Genomic DNA, 21,287 nt, shown 5'->3' on the forward strand with positions numbered 1-21,287 from the left:
TCGTTGATGGCCCATTTGCAGACATGACCGCTCAGGCTGGGTGTGAAGGTGCTTAATGACTCCCCAGAGGGGAGTTATCACAGCTTATATCTCACAGGCTTCTTTAACACCCAGCTTACAGCCTGAGGGGTCAGGTATGTCCTGGGCAGCTGCTGCAAATGGTCCTGTGTTAATAGTTCATGAGAAATTACATAGAGGATGTAGAATCCGCAGCTTTGGTCACATCCACACAGTACTTTCTGAACTAGGACAATGACAGTAGGCTTATATAGAGTCTATGTGTAGGGCAGTGTCCATGTTGAAATGATACCCACTTGTGATAACTGCCTCAGAATTTGCAGATATCTTTACAAATCCAGGAAATCTGCAGAGAAAACTCTCTGTACCAAAGAAAGCTATGATCAGACCATTGTCAGAAGGGAAAAATATACATAATCAGAAACAAACAAAAGGTAAGAGTTCTTAATTTTATGATTGTTGACAATCTCCCTGTGTACACCATTTTTTCTAGTACTACAGCTATAAATTACTTTTTCTACTTGTTATATAATAACAACTGCATTCTCCCTTGTCATTCCTCCCATTGTTATGCATATTTTCTCTGATTCCTGCCAGTTGGCCTTCTGACTCTTGGCTTACTCCCATTTTCAAATCTGAGCTGTAAATAGATCTTCTTTTTCCTCTTTTTTTCTCCTACTGACTATCCTGTTTAACTGGAAATACTATTTTTAAATGAATGTGTTCAAAAACACATTGCAAAGATAGAAAGGTTCTTCCAAGTAAAAGAGAAAATTATCAGGGAAATATAATGTACCTTCAGTACACTACTTGGTTTTTTGCAACTGTTATGTTCTACAATGTAAACAAACCATGTTATGAAAGAGTTTTTGCTTACTTTAAAACCGTAGCAAGATCTGTGGATCCATAAGAGACTAAGTATCAATCTGTAAGTACTTAAAAACACAGTCACTAATACAGAAACTAACAGAAAATTTGACATGACAGTTTGTACTTTGAATCCACTATGATAGGTTAACATACACTTTTAATCATTTTGTTTAAGGAAACATTACTTACCATATGCCATTGTTAAGGCTCAAATCTTGAGAGGCTCCAGTGCTTCCTTGCAGTTCAGAAAAGTTGAAACTATGTTCTCATACAGCACATTCTCAAATCTGATGACAGGAAAGTTAGTACAGTGGAAAGCACGGATAGCAATAGAGAGTGACCTGGACAGACCACTTATGAAGGTGAACCTATTTAAGCAGTGTGTTTGTAATATAATTTGATATAAAACCATACATAAAATTATGCCTGTAAGATTGAGAGTGCAAGGCATAAAATGAGAGAGCGTACAGAAATACAGTAATTGTTAAAAGTATTTAAGATGTAAGGTAGACAGTCACCTAAAGCTTCAAGAAGATGCTCTATGAAGCTATTCATTATTCTTTTACAATTAGGAAGTGGGATAGCAAAAAAAGTGAGTTAACACACTTTTTTTAATGACAGCAATGATACTACTCCAAAAATGAAAACGCATAGACCATTATACTGACGTTTCACAAAGGATGCTACTGGAAAATGAGCAAAGAGTTCTTGCTTGTTTTCTTGATGCTTGTTTTCTGAAATAAGTGATTCTTCACAAGCTCAAACAATCTATTTTATCTGAGCAGTGAAGATATGACTTGATTGCAGCATGCAAGTAACTCATCACAGATTATATTTTTGAAGGGGAAACATTTATTAAATCTAGTAGAGAATGGCATCACAAGATAAGTACAGAGCAGGATAAATATGCAGCTACAAGGCATAAGATTTTTAATAGCTAATCATTTAAGACAATGCTCAATCAAACCAGAGGAGAATTAACCAAAGGACTTCAGATCCTGATGCTGGCTTTAAAGCAGCTTTTTGCTGGTACTAAAGTGACTCTCTGTCAAGAACTCCACAGAAGCTTCAGTAAGGAGTATGATATGGGAAAAATAAACTTTTTTCTGCCATTTAGCTATCTTAAAATCCTTTAAGAGGAAGCTTTGGTTTATGCAGTTAGGTGCTGGCTTAAATATATGCATATAATGAATAAATCCACTCCAAATACACACTGAAAAGATTAATTACTATAACTAAAACTCAATTATATAGGTAAAGCAATAGTGTCAAAAAGGAATCATAGCTCGTATTGGATTGGAAGAGATCTTCAAAGATCATCTAGTTAAACCTCTCTGCCATGAGCAGAGAGGCCTGTCCATTGCCTCTCTGGAGAGGCAACAAGCCACTCAAATGAACCTGTTTGTCTGCTGAGAAGTAGCTGTAGAGATACAAGCACAGACTTGATATGGAACATTCAAATTAAGTAATTTTTTGAGCTTTTTTCCCCTTTTGACATTTGGAGGAATAAGACCCACAGCTATGAGATATTCCATGAAATATGTGGCTAAGGAATTACCATGGCCATGACAGCCTGATGATGGGGTGATAGGTTATCAGTTATCTTAGTGCTGCAATCAGCCAGATGGAAGCAAGATCAATACTACGTTTGTCATGTGTTTTATTCCGCCTTAGCACAAGACCAACAGTCTTTATAATTTTTCAGTTACTATCAGTATCTCATTTATATATAAAGTGGCTGCCCACCATCACCACTTAAGATGGGAGTTATAGAATATCTGACTACAGTCTCAGCTCCATTTTCTCAAAAGTATAAATTGGCATTTGCAATCTTGTAGGGCAGAGGGTAAGAATACAACCACCTTGCAGACCAGTCAGTGGTCTTGCTCCTCTCTCCTCCCCAAAGTAGGGACACCTCTTTGGTAAGATTTGTGCATTCAACTGTGTTGGAATATACTCAGGAACACTTGTACATATTGCTGTACTTATACTGTGTGTGTCTAGTGAATGTATCACTGGCAACCTAAAAGAATTTGTTGCTCCAACAGACTGCACTATCAGTGAATCTTTGTTTGTGAAAGTTTCTATTGAACTCAACCAGACTTAGAGTGCTGCAGTGGTTAATTTCACTATTTGTGAACCTTCTCGTGAAAGTTCTTATTGAATTCGACCAGTATGGTGCTGAACTGATTTTAATCAGACATGAGACCTGCCCACATCCAGCCCCTCTGATCTCTAAAGACTAACTGGAAAGCAATGGAGTTTATTTTATGTCAACGTTAATGCAATACATCTACATTTAGGAGTAGGTGACAAAATTTTTGAAAAAAAAAAGAATAGGAAAGCTTTTATTACTTCTGGAACAAAAGTTTAGAAATTTTAATTGATAAGCATCTCTACAAAGATATGGATTGCTCTGAAACATAAAAGTTTTTGTGTTTGCTCTACTATTGGTATGAGAACTTTCAAGGAAAAAAGGTTACTAAGAAAAGCAAAAAGAAAGTTGAGTTTGGTCCTATAACCTTGGCACTGTATACATAATACATATAAATAAACATATAACAATAAATAAATAAATATTAATTCAACCAAAGATACATTTCAAAGTCTTGTCACAAACACCCCAGTCAATTTCTGTATAGTTTTAGGTCTTGACATAGAACAATCCATAAACCAACTAATAATAACAGGTTTGTTAAAACACAAAATTTGGGCCAGTTAGCAGCTGATTAATGATGGCTTGATGGACACTGAGAAAAAACAATAGAATCTGAAAGTATACCATTAAGTTTAGGAATATGCTTAAATCTATTCTTGACCTGTAAATCATTCAGGTGGATGTCTCATTCCAGTAATATGCATGTCTGCATACTTTATTGCACATAATCTCATTAACACCATCATTACAGTAGCACTTTATTATTAAAGATGACTCTTTTGATTCTTATGAACAGCCAAAACAGCTGTTCGTTTTCCCCTGTTCAGCCACTTTCTCTCAGCTAACCTATAATCCTTTGATTTACAGATGCCAGGATTTAACATCGATATAATGATCTAAGTGGGAACTTTTCAATCTACACCAAGTTTTCTTCTTCTTGCCTCTCTTCCCAAAGCCAACAAATGAACTAAGTGAACAACTTCAGGCAGTGTGACCATAATCACAAGGTTGCTAGTGAAAGGAGAAATAGGGGAAATCTGCTCAATACTGTCATTGAGTCCATTCAATTGAATTTTTCTCTTTGAATCCATTTCCTAGTAACACCCCTATGGACAAATTACTAGAAGAATAATGGTGATACCTAGCATATTTTATTTCTTTTTTTAATCTAAACACATATACACATGTATAAATTAACCCTGTCCTTCCCCATGGAGTATAACTGCATCAGTACCTGCTACTTGGTGCCTGCCTGGAGGTTATATGGGTCATAACTTTTGTTCTGTTCACAGTCATACTTGTATGCACAACTTCTACTTGCTAAAAGATGAGAAGAGATGCATGGGTCAGCCCTCATTTTGTTTTTCCTGTTAGACTGTGGCATAAATATTTTGTGTCTTTCAAATGTTGAGACAATTGAAGACTTTTTCTAGGGCTTGGCATAGTAACAAACCAACCTTCCAGAGTGTTTTTTGGCAACCCTTGTAGATTCATTCATAAAAACAGATGTTGAATCAGTCCTCAGAATATGTCATTGGTTATAGTTGACTGTCTTGGTTTTAAGACAATGTATGCCAGGGAGGTGGAACTCCAGTGCAATAGAAACCCCTCCCCCTCCCAAATTATGCACATTTGAAATCATGAGACTTTTGAACAAAACTGTAGAAATGAGTTTACTAAAAATCAGAGAACAAAACAGAACAAAAAAACAACCAAACAATAACAAAGAACAATGTCACCCAAAAATCACTCTTCTGCTTCCAAGCCACCAAGGCAGCAGTCTCAATGTGGTCATGGGGCAGCTGCCACGTGAAGGTGACAACAATGGTGGCAGGCAGCAGGAAACCAGCAGGTCCCCACTGCAGCAGCTGGTCGCAGTAGACAGCAGGAAAAACAGCACAGGGCAGCAGGGAACGAAGAACACATGGCAACACCGAAGGCTACAGTACAGGCCACAGTACAGTACAGTACAGTACAGCCACAGTTGCAATCGGTGGAAACAGCTGCTCTTCTGGAGCCAGCAACAGGCAAGGTCCGTGAGGGTGGCAAGGCTCACCAACTCTCCACACTGCAGTGTGGGCGGGTGCTGCTGTCTTCATCAGCTCAGGCTCCATGCAGCAAGAGACAGGAGCCAGCGGGGTGGGGGACTCCAGAGAGATGGCACGACTCTGGCAAGCACAGCCCCAGAGTAGCACAGCCCCAGAGCAGTATGGAATGTGCAAAGCAGGAGTGCAAAACTGGTCCTCCTGCATCTATTACTGGATCCCTCTCAACAGCAGTCCCACATCAAGAAGAGCATAAGTGCAACTGCCTGTTTTTTAGTCTTCCCAGCTCTAATGGGACCTTTGCCCCAGTGATCTCGTCTTCCACCCATCCACTCCCCACCCTCTCCGCAGATGGTTTCCTGGTGGTGGCACACACTGCTATCGGCAAGTGCCCCCCAAAAAATCCATGGTGGCACTGGGAAATTCAACAAGAGAATCTAAACTACATTTACATAATGTAAAGCATGGTCTCCAGCTGTCAGCATGTCCCAAACAAGATCAAAGCAAAGACTATAGTGAGGTCAATACTTGAAACTACTGAATACTAGACAAGCAGCAGCAGCCAGACACAGTGAAAGTAGGCCATCTCATGCCCAGTGTGAGTGGTTTAAAAGACCTTTCAGCTCTTTGATGTCTCTCACTGGTCAGTATCAGTGACAAGGGGTCAGTGTTAGGGTCTGTTTCAGCAAACATTTTCAAAGGACAGACAGAAGAATGCTTTTGACTTTAACAATACTTTTATTCTTCTGTTCATCACCAGTCTAGAGTGGGACTAAATGGAAACTGCAGGAACTGTTTTAAAAACGGAAAACGATGTGAAAGTAGGAAATGTATCTAATAATTACATCAAAAAGAAGAGAATTGATAACATTAATTGAGTGTCAAGATCCTCAAGAATGTTGAACCAATCTAACTTCTCAGTATTGTTAGGAGAAAAATTCTGATCCCTCTTCCTTTATTTGGTGATTTGAGTATGGCGGGGGGTTGCTGTATTTTTGTATTTGGTTTGTTTTTTAGTTCACGTAGTCATAAAAGATGATGCTTGTTTGGCGAGAAGAAAATCTTCTTTGCAGGGCTCAAGCAGCAGACGTAATACATAACAGAGAATTCATTACATCAGAGGTTCCTACAAGTAATGCCAAGAATTACCTGCATTTAATGAACAGTGCAGAACACACTTTATTAAGTGTCTGTCCTCACTGTGTTTGCTTCTTTTGTTGTTTGGGGATGGGGTTTTGTTGTTGTGGGTTTGGGGGGTGGTTTGGTGTGTTTTGTGGTATTTTTTTAAAACATAGGAAAAAAAAAGCATGATTTAAAGTCATAAAAGGCTGAGAACTAAGGTCTCTGCGTACTTGTAATTTTAGTCACAACATTTGCTCATGTGATCTACAGGAAGACATGTTAAAACAGATGCAGGGATCAGGAAAACTGGGGTTTTGATGATCCCATTCTGTGTGATCTATATGGCACCTGTCTTCATTAAAGAGGGGCATAATGATTTTTAAGCACTGGAACAGGACCTAACATCCTAGAGATAAACAGTGGTTCTCCAGCTTCTCCATCTCACAGATCAAGCTCCCCTCATAGAACAATGGAGTATCTCACATTGGAAGGGACCAATAAGAATCATTATGTTCAACTCTCTGTCCCTCGCAATAGTACATAAAACTAAATTATGTGACTTAAAATGTCCTCCAGTGTAAGGGAGGTTTGGCCTTGGCCCTTGTATTGCACATCCCACGTCAAGAGCTGACAGGCTGGCAAGGTCAGTGTGACCTTGAGGCAGCCTGAAGAAGTAGTAAACAACTTCAGACCCCAGGTAAACAGCGTCAGGCTGGTGCCTGAGAGGGGCGGCTTGGTGCATGACTGCTGCATGCATGCTGGCTCCCAGTCTATGGGAGCAGCCCACTGGTGCATGACCGGAGACCCTCAGCCTATCCAAAGTTGTTACTGTGCTCGTGTAAACCCCAAAACCCTATATAAGTTGTTTACCCCCCCAATAAAGGGTTCGTACGTTCCTGTTTTTAACCATCAGAGCCTAGACTCTATCTCTGTGAGAATACGTCTTGGTATCTGGTTGCTGAGCCCGGGGTACCGTGTGGGGTGAGCCAACAGGGGCACGGAAAATCCTCTCACAACCACGCGCTCATTATTTCCCCTACACTCCAGACTCCTCCATCTTGTGTACTCAAGAGTTGGGAAATTGCCTTATGGAAGCATAACACTAATTTTTACTTCCTGAGTGGGATGTTACATAGTAACTGTTTGTGACAGAAATTCATAGAAGTCTCAGAGATTATTAGTTTGCCTCCGGTGAGAGCAGACTGAACATGTCACACACGAGTTCATTCTTTATCAATAAAATCACAAGATATCCAAATCACAGGATCAATCCTATATTGTGACTGTGCACTTTTGGTTATTTTGGGTTTCCTGAAGTTTGTACAGTATTCTTTCAATGAAAAATGCTATAAAATATTAGTTAAGTGCACATAAAATACCTTATAAAATACCTTTCCTAATATATGTGTTCTAAATAGAATACCTTACTTAATAAATATAATACATTTCCTGACGTATCTGAAATTTTAGCATGGAAACAATAACAAAACATTATTGGAAACAAGGCAGTATTTTTTACTATTAATTAAAGTAACTTTCCTTTTTTTTAAGTAAATTAATAGACTACTTAGCATTGTGTGTCGAAAGAAACTGTTTTGCTATTTGACACTTGATTTTGATTTAAAAAAATCTGAAAATAGCTAACTAAGCAGTTGTTCTTCGATACTGCTCTTAGAAAGTAATGATGGGCAAATTCTTTTTCCTTTGTAAAGTGAAAAAATATACTTCCAGATAATGTATATACACTAATGGTTTTCCTGCTAAAGTGTAATGAAAGATAAAAACTGAAATATACCAAAATATGCCCCATTATGACATCCAAAAGCTAAAAGCAGATATTTATCAAATGCAATTAGTAATTCAGCAAAGATTTTGTGGCACTATCATTTCCTTACTAATTGCAGAAACTACTCAGAAAAAGGCAGTTCAGAAAACACAACATTATACACAAATGGTATTTCACAAAGAACATTATACAGACAAGTACCTACAGTTTCTTGATGTGACTCAGTTGCTGCCCAGAAAAAAAAAATACATTTTAAATAAATTCTTGAAAGATAAAAGTGAATAATCTGCCTTTGAAGATACAATCACTGTAGTAAGTAGGCAGAGGAATGTGTGCTATTGCTATATGATTTATTACCAAATCTTTGACACACTGGAAAACCTCTCCTAAAGCAAGTGTGAAAATTATTTTAGTATTGCTTCTTCTTGCTTCAGTGAAAATGGTGGCACAACCCCCAGATGGTGCTGCCTTCCATTTTGTGTTTTCCGTGCACTTCCAGGATTGCTGATCTAGAGACCATAACTCCATGTCCCAAAGGAACAGATCAAGAAGCCAATCTGGTCAGTCTGTCTTCAAACCATTTGCTAACCTAGCTAAACTATCTGCACTAATAATCTCTTTTCAGTAGATATGGATAAATCCAAATCTACAGTAGATATGGATAAATCCAAATCTACAGGTTTTTGATTACTTAAAGTAGGCTATTATCTTGCAACAGGAAATTAATTTAGATCAAATTGTGTATTACCTGACCTTATGTTACTGTTCTACCTTGTCCATAGAGAAAAAGACATTTCCACACTCAGATTTGCAAGGTAATGTTTTGATGGGAAGTTTGGTTCTTTCAAGTAGCAATTCTGCTGAAGTTAAGTCACAGATCATCTTCTTAACTTTGTAAAACATCAAAAGCTTGATCTTTTCAGGCAATAAAACCCACAAGTACAAAAGTGCATGCAACAACCAAACTAAGATAGAAAATATGCAAAAGACTTTCAAGCATGCCATGCCACCTCAAGGAAGAACAATGATTTTGTTTTCACTGCACAGATGGAAGGAGAGAGAGAACAATTCTTGGAAGGGCAGTAAAAAGGGAGTGAGGTTTTTCCTTAGCTGCTAAATAAATTTTTAGGAGGTTGTAAAGGCAGGTGGCATGTATTCCCTTGCTGTGTTGTTCACATACGGCAGATGAAATTCTATTCTGAATTCTGTCTCCCCTGTACCCCAGATGACACACAGATCCACTTAGACCTCTCCTTCTCTCCTTTGCCTCTTTCCTGTCCATCACATCAGGCTCCTACCACTTTTTCCTTTGTTCCTGTCTCCTTTCAGAGTCCCACTTGCCTTAGCTGACCTCGTTAATGGCCAGGCCAGGGATGTAAAACGTATTTCTCTGCTCTGCTACTTGCACTTGGACAACCACAAGGTAAGGCAATTCCCCACAGATCTCATCAGTGGCATAAGGGAGACAACTCACCTGTCTAACTCTTCACCTCCACCTTATTTCACAGCTACAGGACCTTAGGAAACTCACATTACCCATGGATGATAAATCCCTATTCTGACTGCCATCCAGAGTCAACTACACTGTGTCAGAGCAGGAGTGTCTGTCCTTCCCCCTGAATGCTAGTATAGCTCAGCTGGGAAATCACAAATGTAACCGGAGAGCACTATGTAGCATACTGGAGGGATTTTCTGAAGAAATCTTCTGTCTTCAACAGCTTTCTAAAAACCTCAGTAACATCACTCTACATCTATGAGTGTGCAATAATATTACATAGCTGTCTAAAGTAATTGGTAAATGCTCACTTTCACTCTGGCTCAGACACCTGGTTTTATTGTGCCCTGCTGACACTGCTTATAATTCTCTTTCACCTTGAATCACCTAAAACATTTCGCATTTGTGGGTATCCTTATCCTTTCAGTCCAGTTTTGGAAATCATGAATGCTTTTTGAAAAGCCACCAAAGCTAAGTCGTAACATAACCAGTGGGAGAAACAGCAGAGCCAGGCAATGCATGCTTTCTTAGGTTTACAGATTTCTATTAGAGTATGTTTTTGAAAGTTTTGTATTTTTCTTATATTTAAGAAGACTACATAAAATTTGCTGTCTTTTAGTCCTTTATATTGCCTGCTTCTCAGAGAAAAATAGACTATGAAGTGCTACAAGGCAGCTAACAAAAGTCCTTCATTTAGGTTCCAAAGAGAAGAGTGTGTAGTCATCTGCTCCTAGCATTCCTCTTTTGCCTAGTCTCCCAAAGTACTGATTTGTCTAGAAAGAAGGAATAGCAAGGAATAAATGTGAAAAGAAAACAACAAAGCTTGAGAAAAGGATAAGGATTTTGAGAAAGGAAAATAATTTTCAAAAGGAGAAGTACTGCGTTTGTAGGGATGAACAGCAAAAACAGGCTTTAAGATGATTTAAGAGAGAAGAGCTGACCTCAGTGTGGACCTTAGAAACACTGTCCTGGTTCTGCTCAGGACAGGGTTAATTTTCAGAAGCTAGGAATGTGCATGGCTAGAAGCAGTAGGGTATTGTTTATTGTTGGGGGGGGTTCCTTGTGAATTGTTGCATTTCTTGTACCCTCTGCCACAAGTATTTTTGGTGTCACTTTTCATTTTCATTGCTGTTTCCAGTAAACTGTTCTTACCTCAACCTGTGATCTTTGCCTTTTATGCTTCCACTTACCCTCTACAGCCTGCCAGGGGGGGAGGGGGAAGCAGTGGGGAGTGGCACATGTTCTGGGAACATCAAGTTGGGAAATACCATACCTATATCATAACATACATGTAAAACAAAACAGAAGGTTTATTTCAATGAGGCTCTGAATTATACTTTATCTTGATGTGGAATGCATTAACAATGACAATTAAAATATAGCCTTTTTCTTGGTTTAGATAAGTAATAGATGGTGTTACTCTATTCCAAGCAGCTTATGAATGTGACAATCTCACACTTTTTTATCTAAGAAGCTGACAGACAAGTTCCCATGTTCCACATCTTGCTGTGGTTTACAACTGCAGTGACTTTGGATATTTCCCTATGTTCTCAGGTAAGTTTCACTGCTATAAAAACATTCAGAATTACTATTAAGTATGTATTTTAGAGACACTGACTAGATTCTCCTCCAAGTATAGCATAATTTTCAAAGTTGCATAGTGATTTTATGCTGTACTTTCTCAGAGGAATACCATCGCAGCCTATTTATTTACTGCAGCAGAAGTTCTATCTTTCCTTGTTCTCTCTGACAGTACAGTACCTTTCCCAGCTAGGAGTAACCTTGGATACACATTTCCTCTTACTCTAATGAAGCGGCATCCAATGATAAGAAAAAACTTGGCCCACACTCTTTAATTATCTCATTTATTCTTAGGTTCTTTAACAGAACAATGCCTCTCCCTCCAGTCTCAGATCTCAAAAAATCATAACCTTCTCCAGCATATTCTCAGTCCCACAGAAATATCTTTTTACATGTTTAGTTCCTGCCCATCAGTAACTAGGCTACACAGACAGAAAGAACGTGGCAACTTCTCCAAATTAAAGAATTCTTTCAACACTAGTATGTATTATTAACAATAGAAGGGATGGCAACAGTACTGTAGAGGATTATCCTTGATCAGTGTTGAAGAAGACTTGTACATGTTTGAACTGATCGCAAAGACATAATCAGCATCTTTGTAATCTAACCATAGTTAGTTAAAAAATAAACAACTAAGTGAAAAAAATATGCAATGGAGCCCATCATCACAGCAGAGCTAGACTGCAGCTGCAGAAAGCTGTGCTTGTGTGTGATTCCAGCTTCAGCTGACCATTACAGAGCTCTTCTGGAGTGGGGAACAAAAAGAAATAATCAGCAAGGACAGTACTCTGACTGAAATCTATTAAGTTAGTTACATTAACCACAATTTTGTACCTTTTTTTTAATACATTTACTTCCTCTAGTTTTTAAAACCTAGAGGGTTACTATGTAGGCAAGATGAGGACACTCATTCAACCAGCTGGCAGACACAGTGAAATTGGTGAGCCACAAAATCCCCTTAGTTATTTCGAAGACTCTGTTGTTATTTCAAGTTAAGCAAAACCAGTTTGAGGTACAGAACAGCTGACGCTGACCTCTTTCAGTTAGGCACACTGATTGCATGTAGTTCATCCAGTTACTGACTAACAGATTATTTTGTCAACATCAAGGAAATCAAGAAATTCATTAGAGTTAACATGGTGATACAAAGGTAGCTAACCTCTGGGAATGGCATATGGAACTTAGCTGTTTTCTGACTCAAAATTTGGAACAGGATGTTAACTAGGGACTTTATTTCTTTGTTATCAGTTCATTCTGAGCAAGCTTGTTTTGAATTGTAGTTGGATAGGTGAAGTTACATATGTTACTTAATCTATAAAAATATTCTATTCTTCTCTTATGCAGAGATGCCTCAGATATCTGAGATTATTCTAAAGAAGTTGGTGTGTTTTTCCAACTTTCCTTGCTTTGAGGAGGGAACTCAAAAGAAAATCACCTTACCCTTGCTATTAGAAAGCATTAGAAATTAGTTTTTCAATAAATAACTAACTCTCTGGTGTTGAAAAGTAAAGGTATACTTTCGTGTTTGACAGTACTGTCTGCTCCAGGTTCAACAAAACCATAAGGTGCTAAAGAACTATCTATGTTCCTAATCACTTTGCTCTTTCTAGGAATGATTTTACTGTAAATGGAGAAAAATATAGTAATTAAAAGAAGACCTTCTAATTGTTCACAGTACAGCTCTTAATAGATTCTTTTAAATTTTTTTAAACTTTGTGATGGCCCAAAAGAGAAAGAAGGCCTGCATCCCTCCTGTAACTACTTACCATGGATATCACCCAAACAAAAATATATTATTTCTAGCTCAGATAATTAAAATAACAGGGAAGAAAAATGTGAAGAAAAATCTTAGGGGAAAAAACCATCCATCAGATGTGGCTTGAGAAAGTCTTTGAATAAAAGGAGTTGTGTCAACAAATCTGAACTGCAATAATGGCCTTGCGAGAGATTGTGCCCATTCAACAGCCAAAGGTCTAAATCTTAACCCGCAATGAAGTTACTTATTAATCCAAGTGCAAATCTGTGTCTGAGAGTGCTCTTAGTACTTGCTCAACAACATGCCTGCAGGCAGCAGCCTAAAAGCCTCTTCTGGCCTAGCAATGACTAACCATGAACTTCTTTCCCTTCAAGTTACAAAGGTAAGAAAATTAACACAAGTAGCTATGGTACCAATCTCAAATACAGCCATATGAGGATATCTGGTAACAACCCAAGTCAGTCCTGAAGTAAACCCATTCACATAATTTTAGCTATTCTCTCTGATGAAATAGCACAGTTGCTAATACTTTACTGATCTCTCTCAACAAAATGTCATTAAATCATTATCACTGAAGATATTGCAAATAAATGGGGTTACTCAGTGGATGTAAATGCAATGCATCAGGAATGATCCCTTCCCAGAAGGTCTCAAACTGAGGACTTTCTTCCACAGGGACAGAAATGAGAAATTACGAAAGCTGTAAAAGACAAACAGTAAAGTCCATTTGCTGCCTTAAAGTGTTTTCTGTGTGCATTTGTGGGGTGCTGCTAAGCATGTGGCTAGACAACACAACTGTTGTATAAATAGGAGACTGCTACCCTCCTGATCAAAATTAGAGGCAACTGCTATCAGCATTTATTACCAGTTAAAAAAATCTCACTAATGTAGTTCCATCAAAAAGCTATGCTGGTACTAAAAACTTCATATATAAATGTAGTAGCACAAAGGAAAAAACACCAAAGCTAACATACACAATATATAATGGGCTTTTTCTTGACCACTATGATTCTCAAAGTTTGGCCTCCCTCTTTTTAGTCTAACACAGAGCTGCAAGTCTGTAGTGGCAACAGAAGAAGAACTAAAGATAAGTCACTATTGTTTCAATGGAAAACATTGAAATATTTTTTTTTAAATGAGAACTGGCAGGACATAGTATCATGATCTACTGCCATTTATTGAAATCTGTCTGTCATCTTATGCACATATTTATAGGACAGGCAGACTGAATAAATGTGCATATTAAAGAAGATAGACAAGTATACACATTTCAATAAACTGGGAAAAAGACTTGCCATGATCAAAAATAATACTGCTTTCACAAACAATCAGGAAGGACTACATTGGGGATGAAAATTGTTTTCAAACTATACAATCAAAATACCCAAAGCTATAACAACATAATCCTGGGACTAAGCAATTATGAAACAGATTTCTACTGTATGAGGGGGGTTACTGCATGAAAGACAGATCTCTAATAGCTCAGAGAGACTGCTGTGGAACAATTTTTCCACTGGAAAACAGAAGTCAGTATTACTGTTATTATACATAAAAATAAGAAGAATTTGGAAGTTATTTATTTGCCTCTTATTAAAATACAAGAATTCAGAAAGCTGAATAACAAAGCTAGTAGACTGATGCCATGCTTATATGATGCATCCATGAAGATACGGACTTCTGACTGAGTGAATTAACAGCAACTGTTTACTGTTAGCTAGAAATGATGTATGACATTTTTGGGTTTTGATGTATGGAACAATGAATTACAAGTCAGAATGAAATGAATAAAACCTTAAAAATATTTTTAAAGCTATGCTAGGGCAATCCTGTTCATTCACTGAAAGTAATAAACAAATGCTTTGAAAGAAATAAAATACCTGAAAGACATTACAGAAAAATTACCTTATGTATTGTTGGCAGAAAGGCATATTCTCCTTCTTGTCTGAAGCTATTCAATCTAATAAGTCATAAAACCTTCAATCTATCAAGTCATAAAACCTTCAGAGTGTCATACAGTCAAGCAACTTAGACGAAACAGGACAGTAAAGAAGAAGAGCAAGTCTCTTATTAGCCAAAATGGAGATGTGTCATTGCAGTCAACTGCCTACTAAATACAACTTTGCGTATTAGATGGAAAACTAGACTAGGCATCCAGCAATGGTACTCACAGCCCAGAAAAGGAGCTGTACCACGGCCCACATCAAAAGCAGTGTGGCCAACAGGTTGAGGGAGGTGATTCTGCCCTCTACTCCGAGACCCCATCTTGAGTGCTAGGTACAGCTCTGAGGTTGTCAGTACAGGAAAGATACATTTGAGCAGGTCCAGAGAAGAGCCACAGAAATTATCAGAATGATGGAGAGAGTTGAAGCTGCTTGTTTTGGAGAAGAGGCTCTGGGCAGACCTTACTGCAGCCTTTCAATATTTGTAGGGGGACCAATAAGAAAAACGGGAATAAACTTTTTAGCAGGGCCTCTTGTTGTAGGACAAGGGGCAGTAGTTTTAAACTAAAAGAGGGTGCATTCAGATTAGATATAACAAAGAATTTGTTTACAACGATAGTTGTGAAATCCTGGACTACGTTGTGCAGAGAGGTGGTAGATGCCCTAACTCTGCAAACATTCATGGTCAGGTCAAATGGGGCTCTGAGCAACCTTATTAAGTTTAAGATGTCCCTGCTCACTGTGGGAGGGTTGGACTAGATGGACTTTAAAGGTCTATTCCATCTCAAACCATTTGATGATTCTAAGACTTGCACCTTCATAAGCAAAAATGAGGGTTTTCTTAAAAAAAATTACTGCGAATACAAACATTTCACTTCAGGCTTTAAGTGTGACTACCAGTCCAAAAATAATTTTTTTTTTCTCACACAACACAGAACTTATTTCAGTCAAGAAACAGAATAAAAAATCCATTTATTTCAACAATGCAATTGTTCATAATTAAAAAGAGTGTACTTATAATACAATGGTCAGAGTCACTGGCTTTTTTCTCCTGTTTCAGGACACAATATAGTTATGTTTGAGACAGTGAATTAAGCATTGAACACAACTGGGCTCTCACAAGTTGTGACTATGTTCCTTCCATTCTCATTGCTGAAAGCTTATCCTGTGATAAGTAATTCTCAACACATCTTGCAATAGGAAGAATTCATGAGAGAATGCATTAATAAATGCTTCTTATTGCAGGGCTCACCACGAATTCTTTGTAATACTTGTAAGGAGTTTACAGACGTTCATTAGTCACAAAAAAATCCTCAAATTTTGTTTTTTCCAGACATACTCTTCTGCCCCTTTTCAAAATATTGAACCAGACAACTAAACATTAGAGTGGAATAGAGCCTATGGCCCTGTATATACTTACCATGTACCACATGCTTGGCCACTTGGGATCATTGAAATAAGTGGATTGGGTACCACCAGGTTTATAATCCCTCTTTGTCCTTCTTTTAACCACCTGTTGTTGTATCCACTCCACCTGCCAACCAGGAAAACATATGGAAAGTGTTAGGGTTCCGTGTTGATCATCAAGAACTGTGTGAAATCTTGGGATGTTTCCCATTACCATATTCCAGGACATATTGCATGTTAAAGAGTTCATTTTGGCAGTAGAAATGTTCCGCTCACCTTGGCATACTGTTCACTAAGGAATATATCCAATTTAACAAGTGTTAAAAATCTAACTGAACAACTGCTTCAATATCCTGCTAGAAGGACTTAATTGCTATAATATTTTAAATATTATTTTACTATTTTTCATTATTAAACTAGTGCTTCTTTTTAATTTACAAAAATAGATACTTATACAAAATATAACAGTATGTTACAATGAGGAATTAATTTAATTTCTAAGAGGGAGGAAAATGAAAACATTAAGAGATATATTCAAACATTTTGCCTGACCAATATCTAAATCACCTTCACTAAAGGGAGTGAAGGAAAAACCAATATTAAACTTTATTTTTAGTAAAGTGACTCTTTGTCACCATTCTGTTAGACAGACAGCTTGGAACTTAATTTTACACTGAAGTTTCCCCTGGAAGAAACAGTTGAGTACTAAGCAACAGTTCAAATTAAAACAACCACAAAAAGGGCTTAAAATGGGAAGAGAAATATAAGGGTTAAAAATCTAATTCTGAAAGTTATATGCTTGTCTGTCTGACACCTCTTCAAAGATTCATGACATCCAAACAGGGTGACAACAGAAGTGACATCAATCATAAGAGCAGAGAGGACTCTGCATTAGCTATTTTAAGTGGAAGCTAGTTTCTATAAATGTAAATAATATAAACTAACCACAGAAAAACCCTAGTTATATTTATACACATCTGGCAGCTCATATTTCTTCCTAATTTTCTTAAGGCATATAACTATAAAAATCCAATTCACCTTTCTTTAAGCAAGACAGCCATTTCTTCTTGCCAGCCAACTCTATTTTATTTGTGCTGTTTATGAATATCTGTGTATGTAAAACACCATACAAATATATAAAAGTAGTTTCTATTTCTTTGTCAGTGGTCAAAGATGGTATTAATATTTCCCCCCTTAGCAGGCTAATCTTTGTACTTTGCATTCACAACAGAGCTTCAAATCTTTAGACAGACCTACCATACCACTCTGGCCTCTACTTCTTGATCCAATAAAAATACAGGAAGACATTCCTGAATTTGTCCAGAAAGGATTCCTAGGACAGTCTTAATACAGGCTGGCAAGACTTCATAATTTTCTTCATAAAGAAGAAATTAAATTTTCTTCTTCCCCAGAATTAACTTCAGCGTCAAGAGTATTCTTATAGAGGAGAAACTACGCAGTTTAAGGATACAGACTCTCAGTAGTGACCACATGGAAACACATTTCTGTTAAACCTTTAGGAACAATCGTAAGTCACTTGTATGAGAATGGAGAAATTCGACAGTGTGTCCTTCTGTCCTGCTTTCTGTCCTCCTCTTTCAGTTCAGTCTGAAATCCATGGAGATACTGAGAACTGACTGCTCCCTTCAGACCTTACAGGATACAGAAATGTCCTTAGCAGAAGGTGATGGCTATTCAGTCTTGGGCACCATCTGATGTAACAAAGTCTGGAGGCTTCCAAGATAAACAAAGAATATCTGGTCAAAGGCCAAGGGAGGGAGAGTCAAAATACTTCGGTAGACAGTAGGCCTTATGGCTGCTTTAAAGAAGGATGAATAACTCTCTTAAGTAGCTTTCCCCTCCGTGAAAAAGACTGATTTTTAACTGACTTATAATGAACCCTATTCTCTTGTAACTCAGCAGAAGAGGACTAAAGCTTCCACCACTGCTGCCTCTAATTGAGATGCACAAACATTAATGAAAGGTAGTCACTAACACTACTATTGCCTAGAGGAACCATAAATCACAGATCCAAGGCATCTAATTCGGCCTTAGGGACTCCTGTACATCAAGGCTTCTATAAGAACACTGATTAGAAACCGAGAATTTTTAGAAAAACACCTTTCTTTTGTTACCGTAACCAAAGATGTGTAAAATATACCAGCAGCCTATGCAATACACAAGTTTAAGCAGAACTTCAGCAACCTCATACCATTTCTATATGGATAAATGAAAGCTTTCCTGACTAGACAAATTGCGAAACTCTTTATTGTTGTTCCATGGGGGGTTCAAAGAGATGCTGGAAAAGCAAGACTAAACACCGTCAAGAGTTCAGCAACACATTATCTTTATTAACAGAAGTGATCAAATAACAGGAACCAGAAAAAAAAAAGAGAAAGAGGAGGAGGGAACCGGAGCCCCATCTGTAAATATCCCTTGTCACCCAAGGATTACTCACATAGGTTGTATTACTGACACAGGATGCTCCCCAGGGGCAGGGACTGCATTCTCTAAGCATCAGCTGACACACTGATAGCAAGCATCCTGGCTGTCCTAGGCAAAGATATCCTTCATGTGAAGTAAGCCAGTTCATGATAATGAGCCATCTGCCCCTTTATTCAGTCAGCTAATTCCATCTACCTGGGCAGCTGTGGCCAGTACCACCCAGGAAGAGGCCTCTGGTTCCACCCTCTTGTTATGTAAGGGCACTCCCTCACGCATGTGTATGTGTAGGCATCGGAATTCCCCTCAGGCATGAGTATAGTCACCTGGGGGTCTTCAGCAAATAAGTCTGGGGGCAGCCTTCCTCTCCCTTATCCTCACTTTCTCCTTCAAATGTCCCCTAAACACTGTTGGTGAACTAGAGAAACCCAATTAAGTGTAGTTTACACAAAGCTCCATCTTCAAGGGCGAAGCTTTCCTCTTTCCAATGCTTGTTCCCAGTAACATGGCAGGAAAAGAATAAAGTTTTCTCAGGTGGTTAGCAAAAACACAGACCAAAAAGAAAATGTCAACACCTAACTGATCCCCAGTGCAACTGTCCCCTGTGAAAATATTTTGTCTCTATTGATTTACTGCCTATCTAAATATCTGCTGATCATTAAAAAGACTGAAACATAAAGGCAGCATAGTACTTGTGGAGACTGATACATGCATACATTGCTGCCTCAAAAAATATCCCAATTAATTTCTTTTCTATGTTTCCTTTATTCAAAACAATATTAAGGAGAACACTTATCAGTTATTTAGTCCAAGCAATTATAAACACTGCAGCACTGGACACTTCCAATTTACTGGAACATATATAATTTGACACACAAATATTTTTGAATATATGTGGGTACTTATGTACATCCATGAATTTGTACAAGAGTTTGTACGAACTGAGTCAATCTGCAAGCCTGTAGAATAGCAGGTGGTTATATTTTAGTGAGGTATGGATAAACATTTTTCTGCATCTTATCTACCACCTTTGAATAAAAAGTATCTGTTGCAGGGTATGCCCTTATTACATGCCAGATGCTGCCCATAATTCTTATTTCTTCAGCTCCTAGCAAAATTAGGGAAAACATATGAAAGAGTAATTTTGCAGAAGGGCTGTTGCATAATCAGACTCAAATACAGTAAAAGAAACATTACTTCTTGTCTTCTCACAAGACCTAATGACAATTTTGTGTATGCATTGAACTGCTCTAAGGAAAATAGCCATTTGATTTTATACAAATACAAATGTGGGTAAATGGCATGTTTTGCTAAATATGCATATGGGAAGATAGTGCAGGTACCTCTTTAATAATAGAATGAAATGGAGTGGGACAGGATGGGATGGGATGGGATGGGATGGGATGGGATGGGATGGGATGGGATGGGATGGGATGGAGCTCTGAACCATTCTCACATGTCCCATCACTGGATACCAGGAAGAAGAGAGCAGCACCTCCCTCACCTTGTTCCCTCTCCGGGAACTTGAAGAGTGCAATGAGGTTGTTTCTCAAACTCCTTTTCTCCAAACTACACAAACCTAGTGTAAAACGTTAGGATTCACTTTGAACACTACAGATAACAACATCAGTGAAAGGGGGAAGTCAAACTGATCCCTCTCAGTCATTGACTGTCCACTGTTATGGGGGAGACAACACAGGGCACTAGACAGAGAAACCTGAAGCATCCCAACATGCCTGATCACAGTCCTATTTATAGCTTTGTCTGGAAGAGTTTTAGTAATCACCTTATGTTGAGACCCGCTGACTGTTTTTATTCTGAGGTTGTATTGCTACAACCTTCTAGAATATAATTTAAAACATTCCTATAAGGCAATTTACTCATCTGACATATCAGTACATATAATTTTGATTACATAGAATATCACTGTTATTTAAATGGAAAAGTTTACTTTAAATGATACAGTTATTGGGCTTCATCACTGAAAACAAGGTCAAGACTTGGCAGTTATTTTAGTATTGTGACATATCTTGCCTTTGAGTATTCATCCACATGTTACTGTTCAATGACTTGTATAAAAATATTTATTTTTGAAAGGTGACCGCACCTTCTAACCCAAAGGCTTTGAAAGAATATCTCTGGAATAACTGATTATAGAGATTCCCATTTCTTGCCAAAAGGAGAGTCTATGCAAACAATGAGGTTCATTTTACCATTTCCATGAAGTCACAGTTACTGAGGGGGGAACAGTAGACGTCTTCCCATTGACTTCAGCTTCAAAATTTTCATTTCCTGAAAGTCTAGAAATCAAAGCTGGGCCAGATTGAAGACCAAACTATGTTTAAAAAACATCACCATTTCCAGTCTCTTCACTTCAGCACTCACAGAATTGTTCTGTGCATGACGCAGCTATTCTTCACAGACTTGCATGGAAGACTGCTATGGTAATAAAATCTGCTCTAATTCAAGCACTCTTTTTTTCTCCTTAAGTGCTAAAACTTGAAATGTTATCTCTGTGTGAATCAAAACTACTTTCTACCATGTTCAGCCTCATTGATTCAACTGAACTCTTGGAAAAGGAGCCCCATGCAGATATGCTGCACTAAGATCTCCTTCACCCAGTGCTATAAACTGCGGGGAAAAAAGCTTGAAAAATGAAAAAACTAT

General features: G+C 38.0%; 1 protein-coding gene across 2 annotated transcripts in view; it reads right to left on the bottom strand.

Annotated features, from left to right (window-relative positions):
* Nucleotides 1–21,287, bottom strand: part of PCSK5 (proprotein convertase subtilisin/kexin type 5) — a 199,014-nt gene that overhangs the window by 141,218 nt on the left and 36,509 nt on the right. For both annotated transcript variants that reach the window (XM_071581350.1, XM_071581351.1), the window contains exon 3: nucleotides 16,192–16,305. In XM_071581350.1, the coding sequence (XP_071437451.1) occupies nucleotides 16,192–16,305 (114 nt within the window). The remainder of the gene's footprint in view (nucleotides 1–16,191; nucleotides 16,306–21,287) is intronic.

This window comes from Pithys albifrons, chromosome Z (assembly GCF_047495875.1).
Source record: "Pithys albifrons albifrons isolate INPA30051 chromosome Z, PitAlb_v1, whole genome shotgun sequence".
In the NCBI taxonomy this organism is placed as follows: Eukaryota; Metazoa; Chordata; class Aves; order Passeriformes; family Thamnophilidae; genus Pithys; species Pithys albifrons.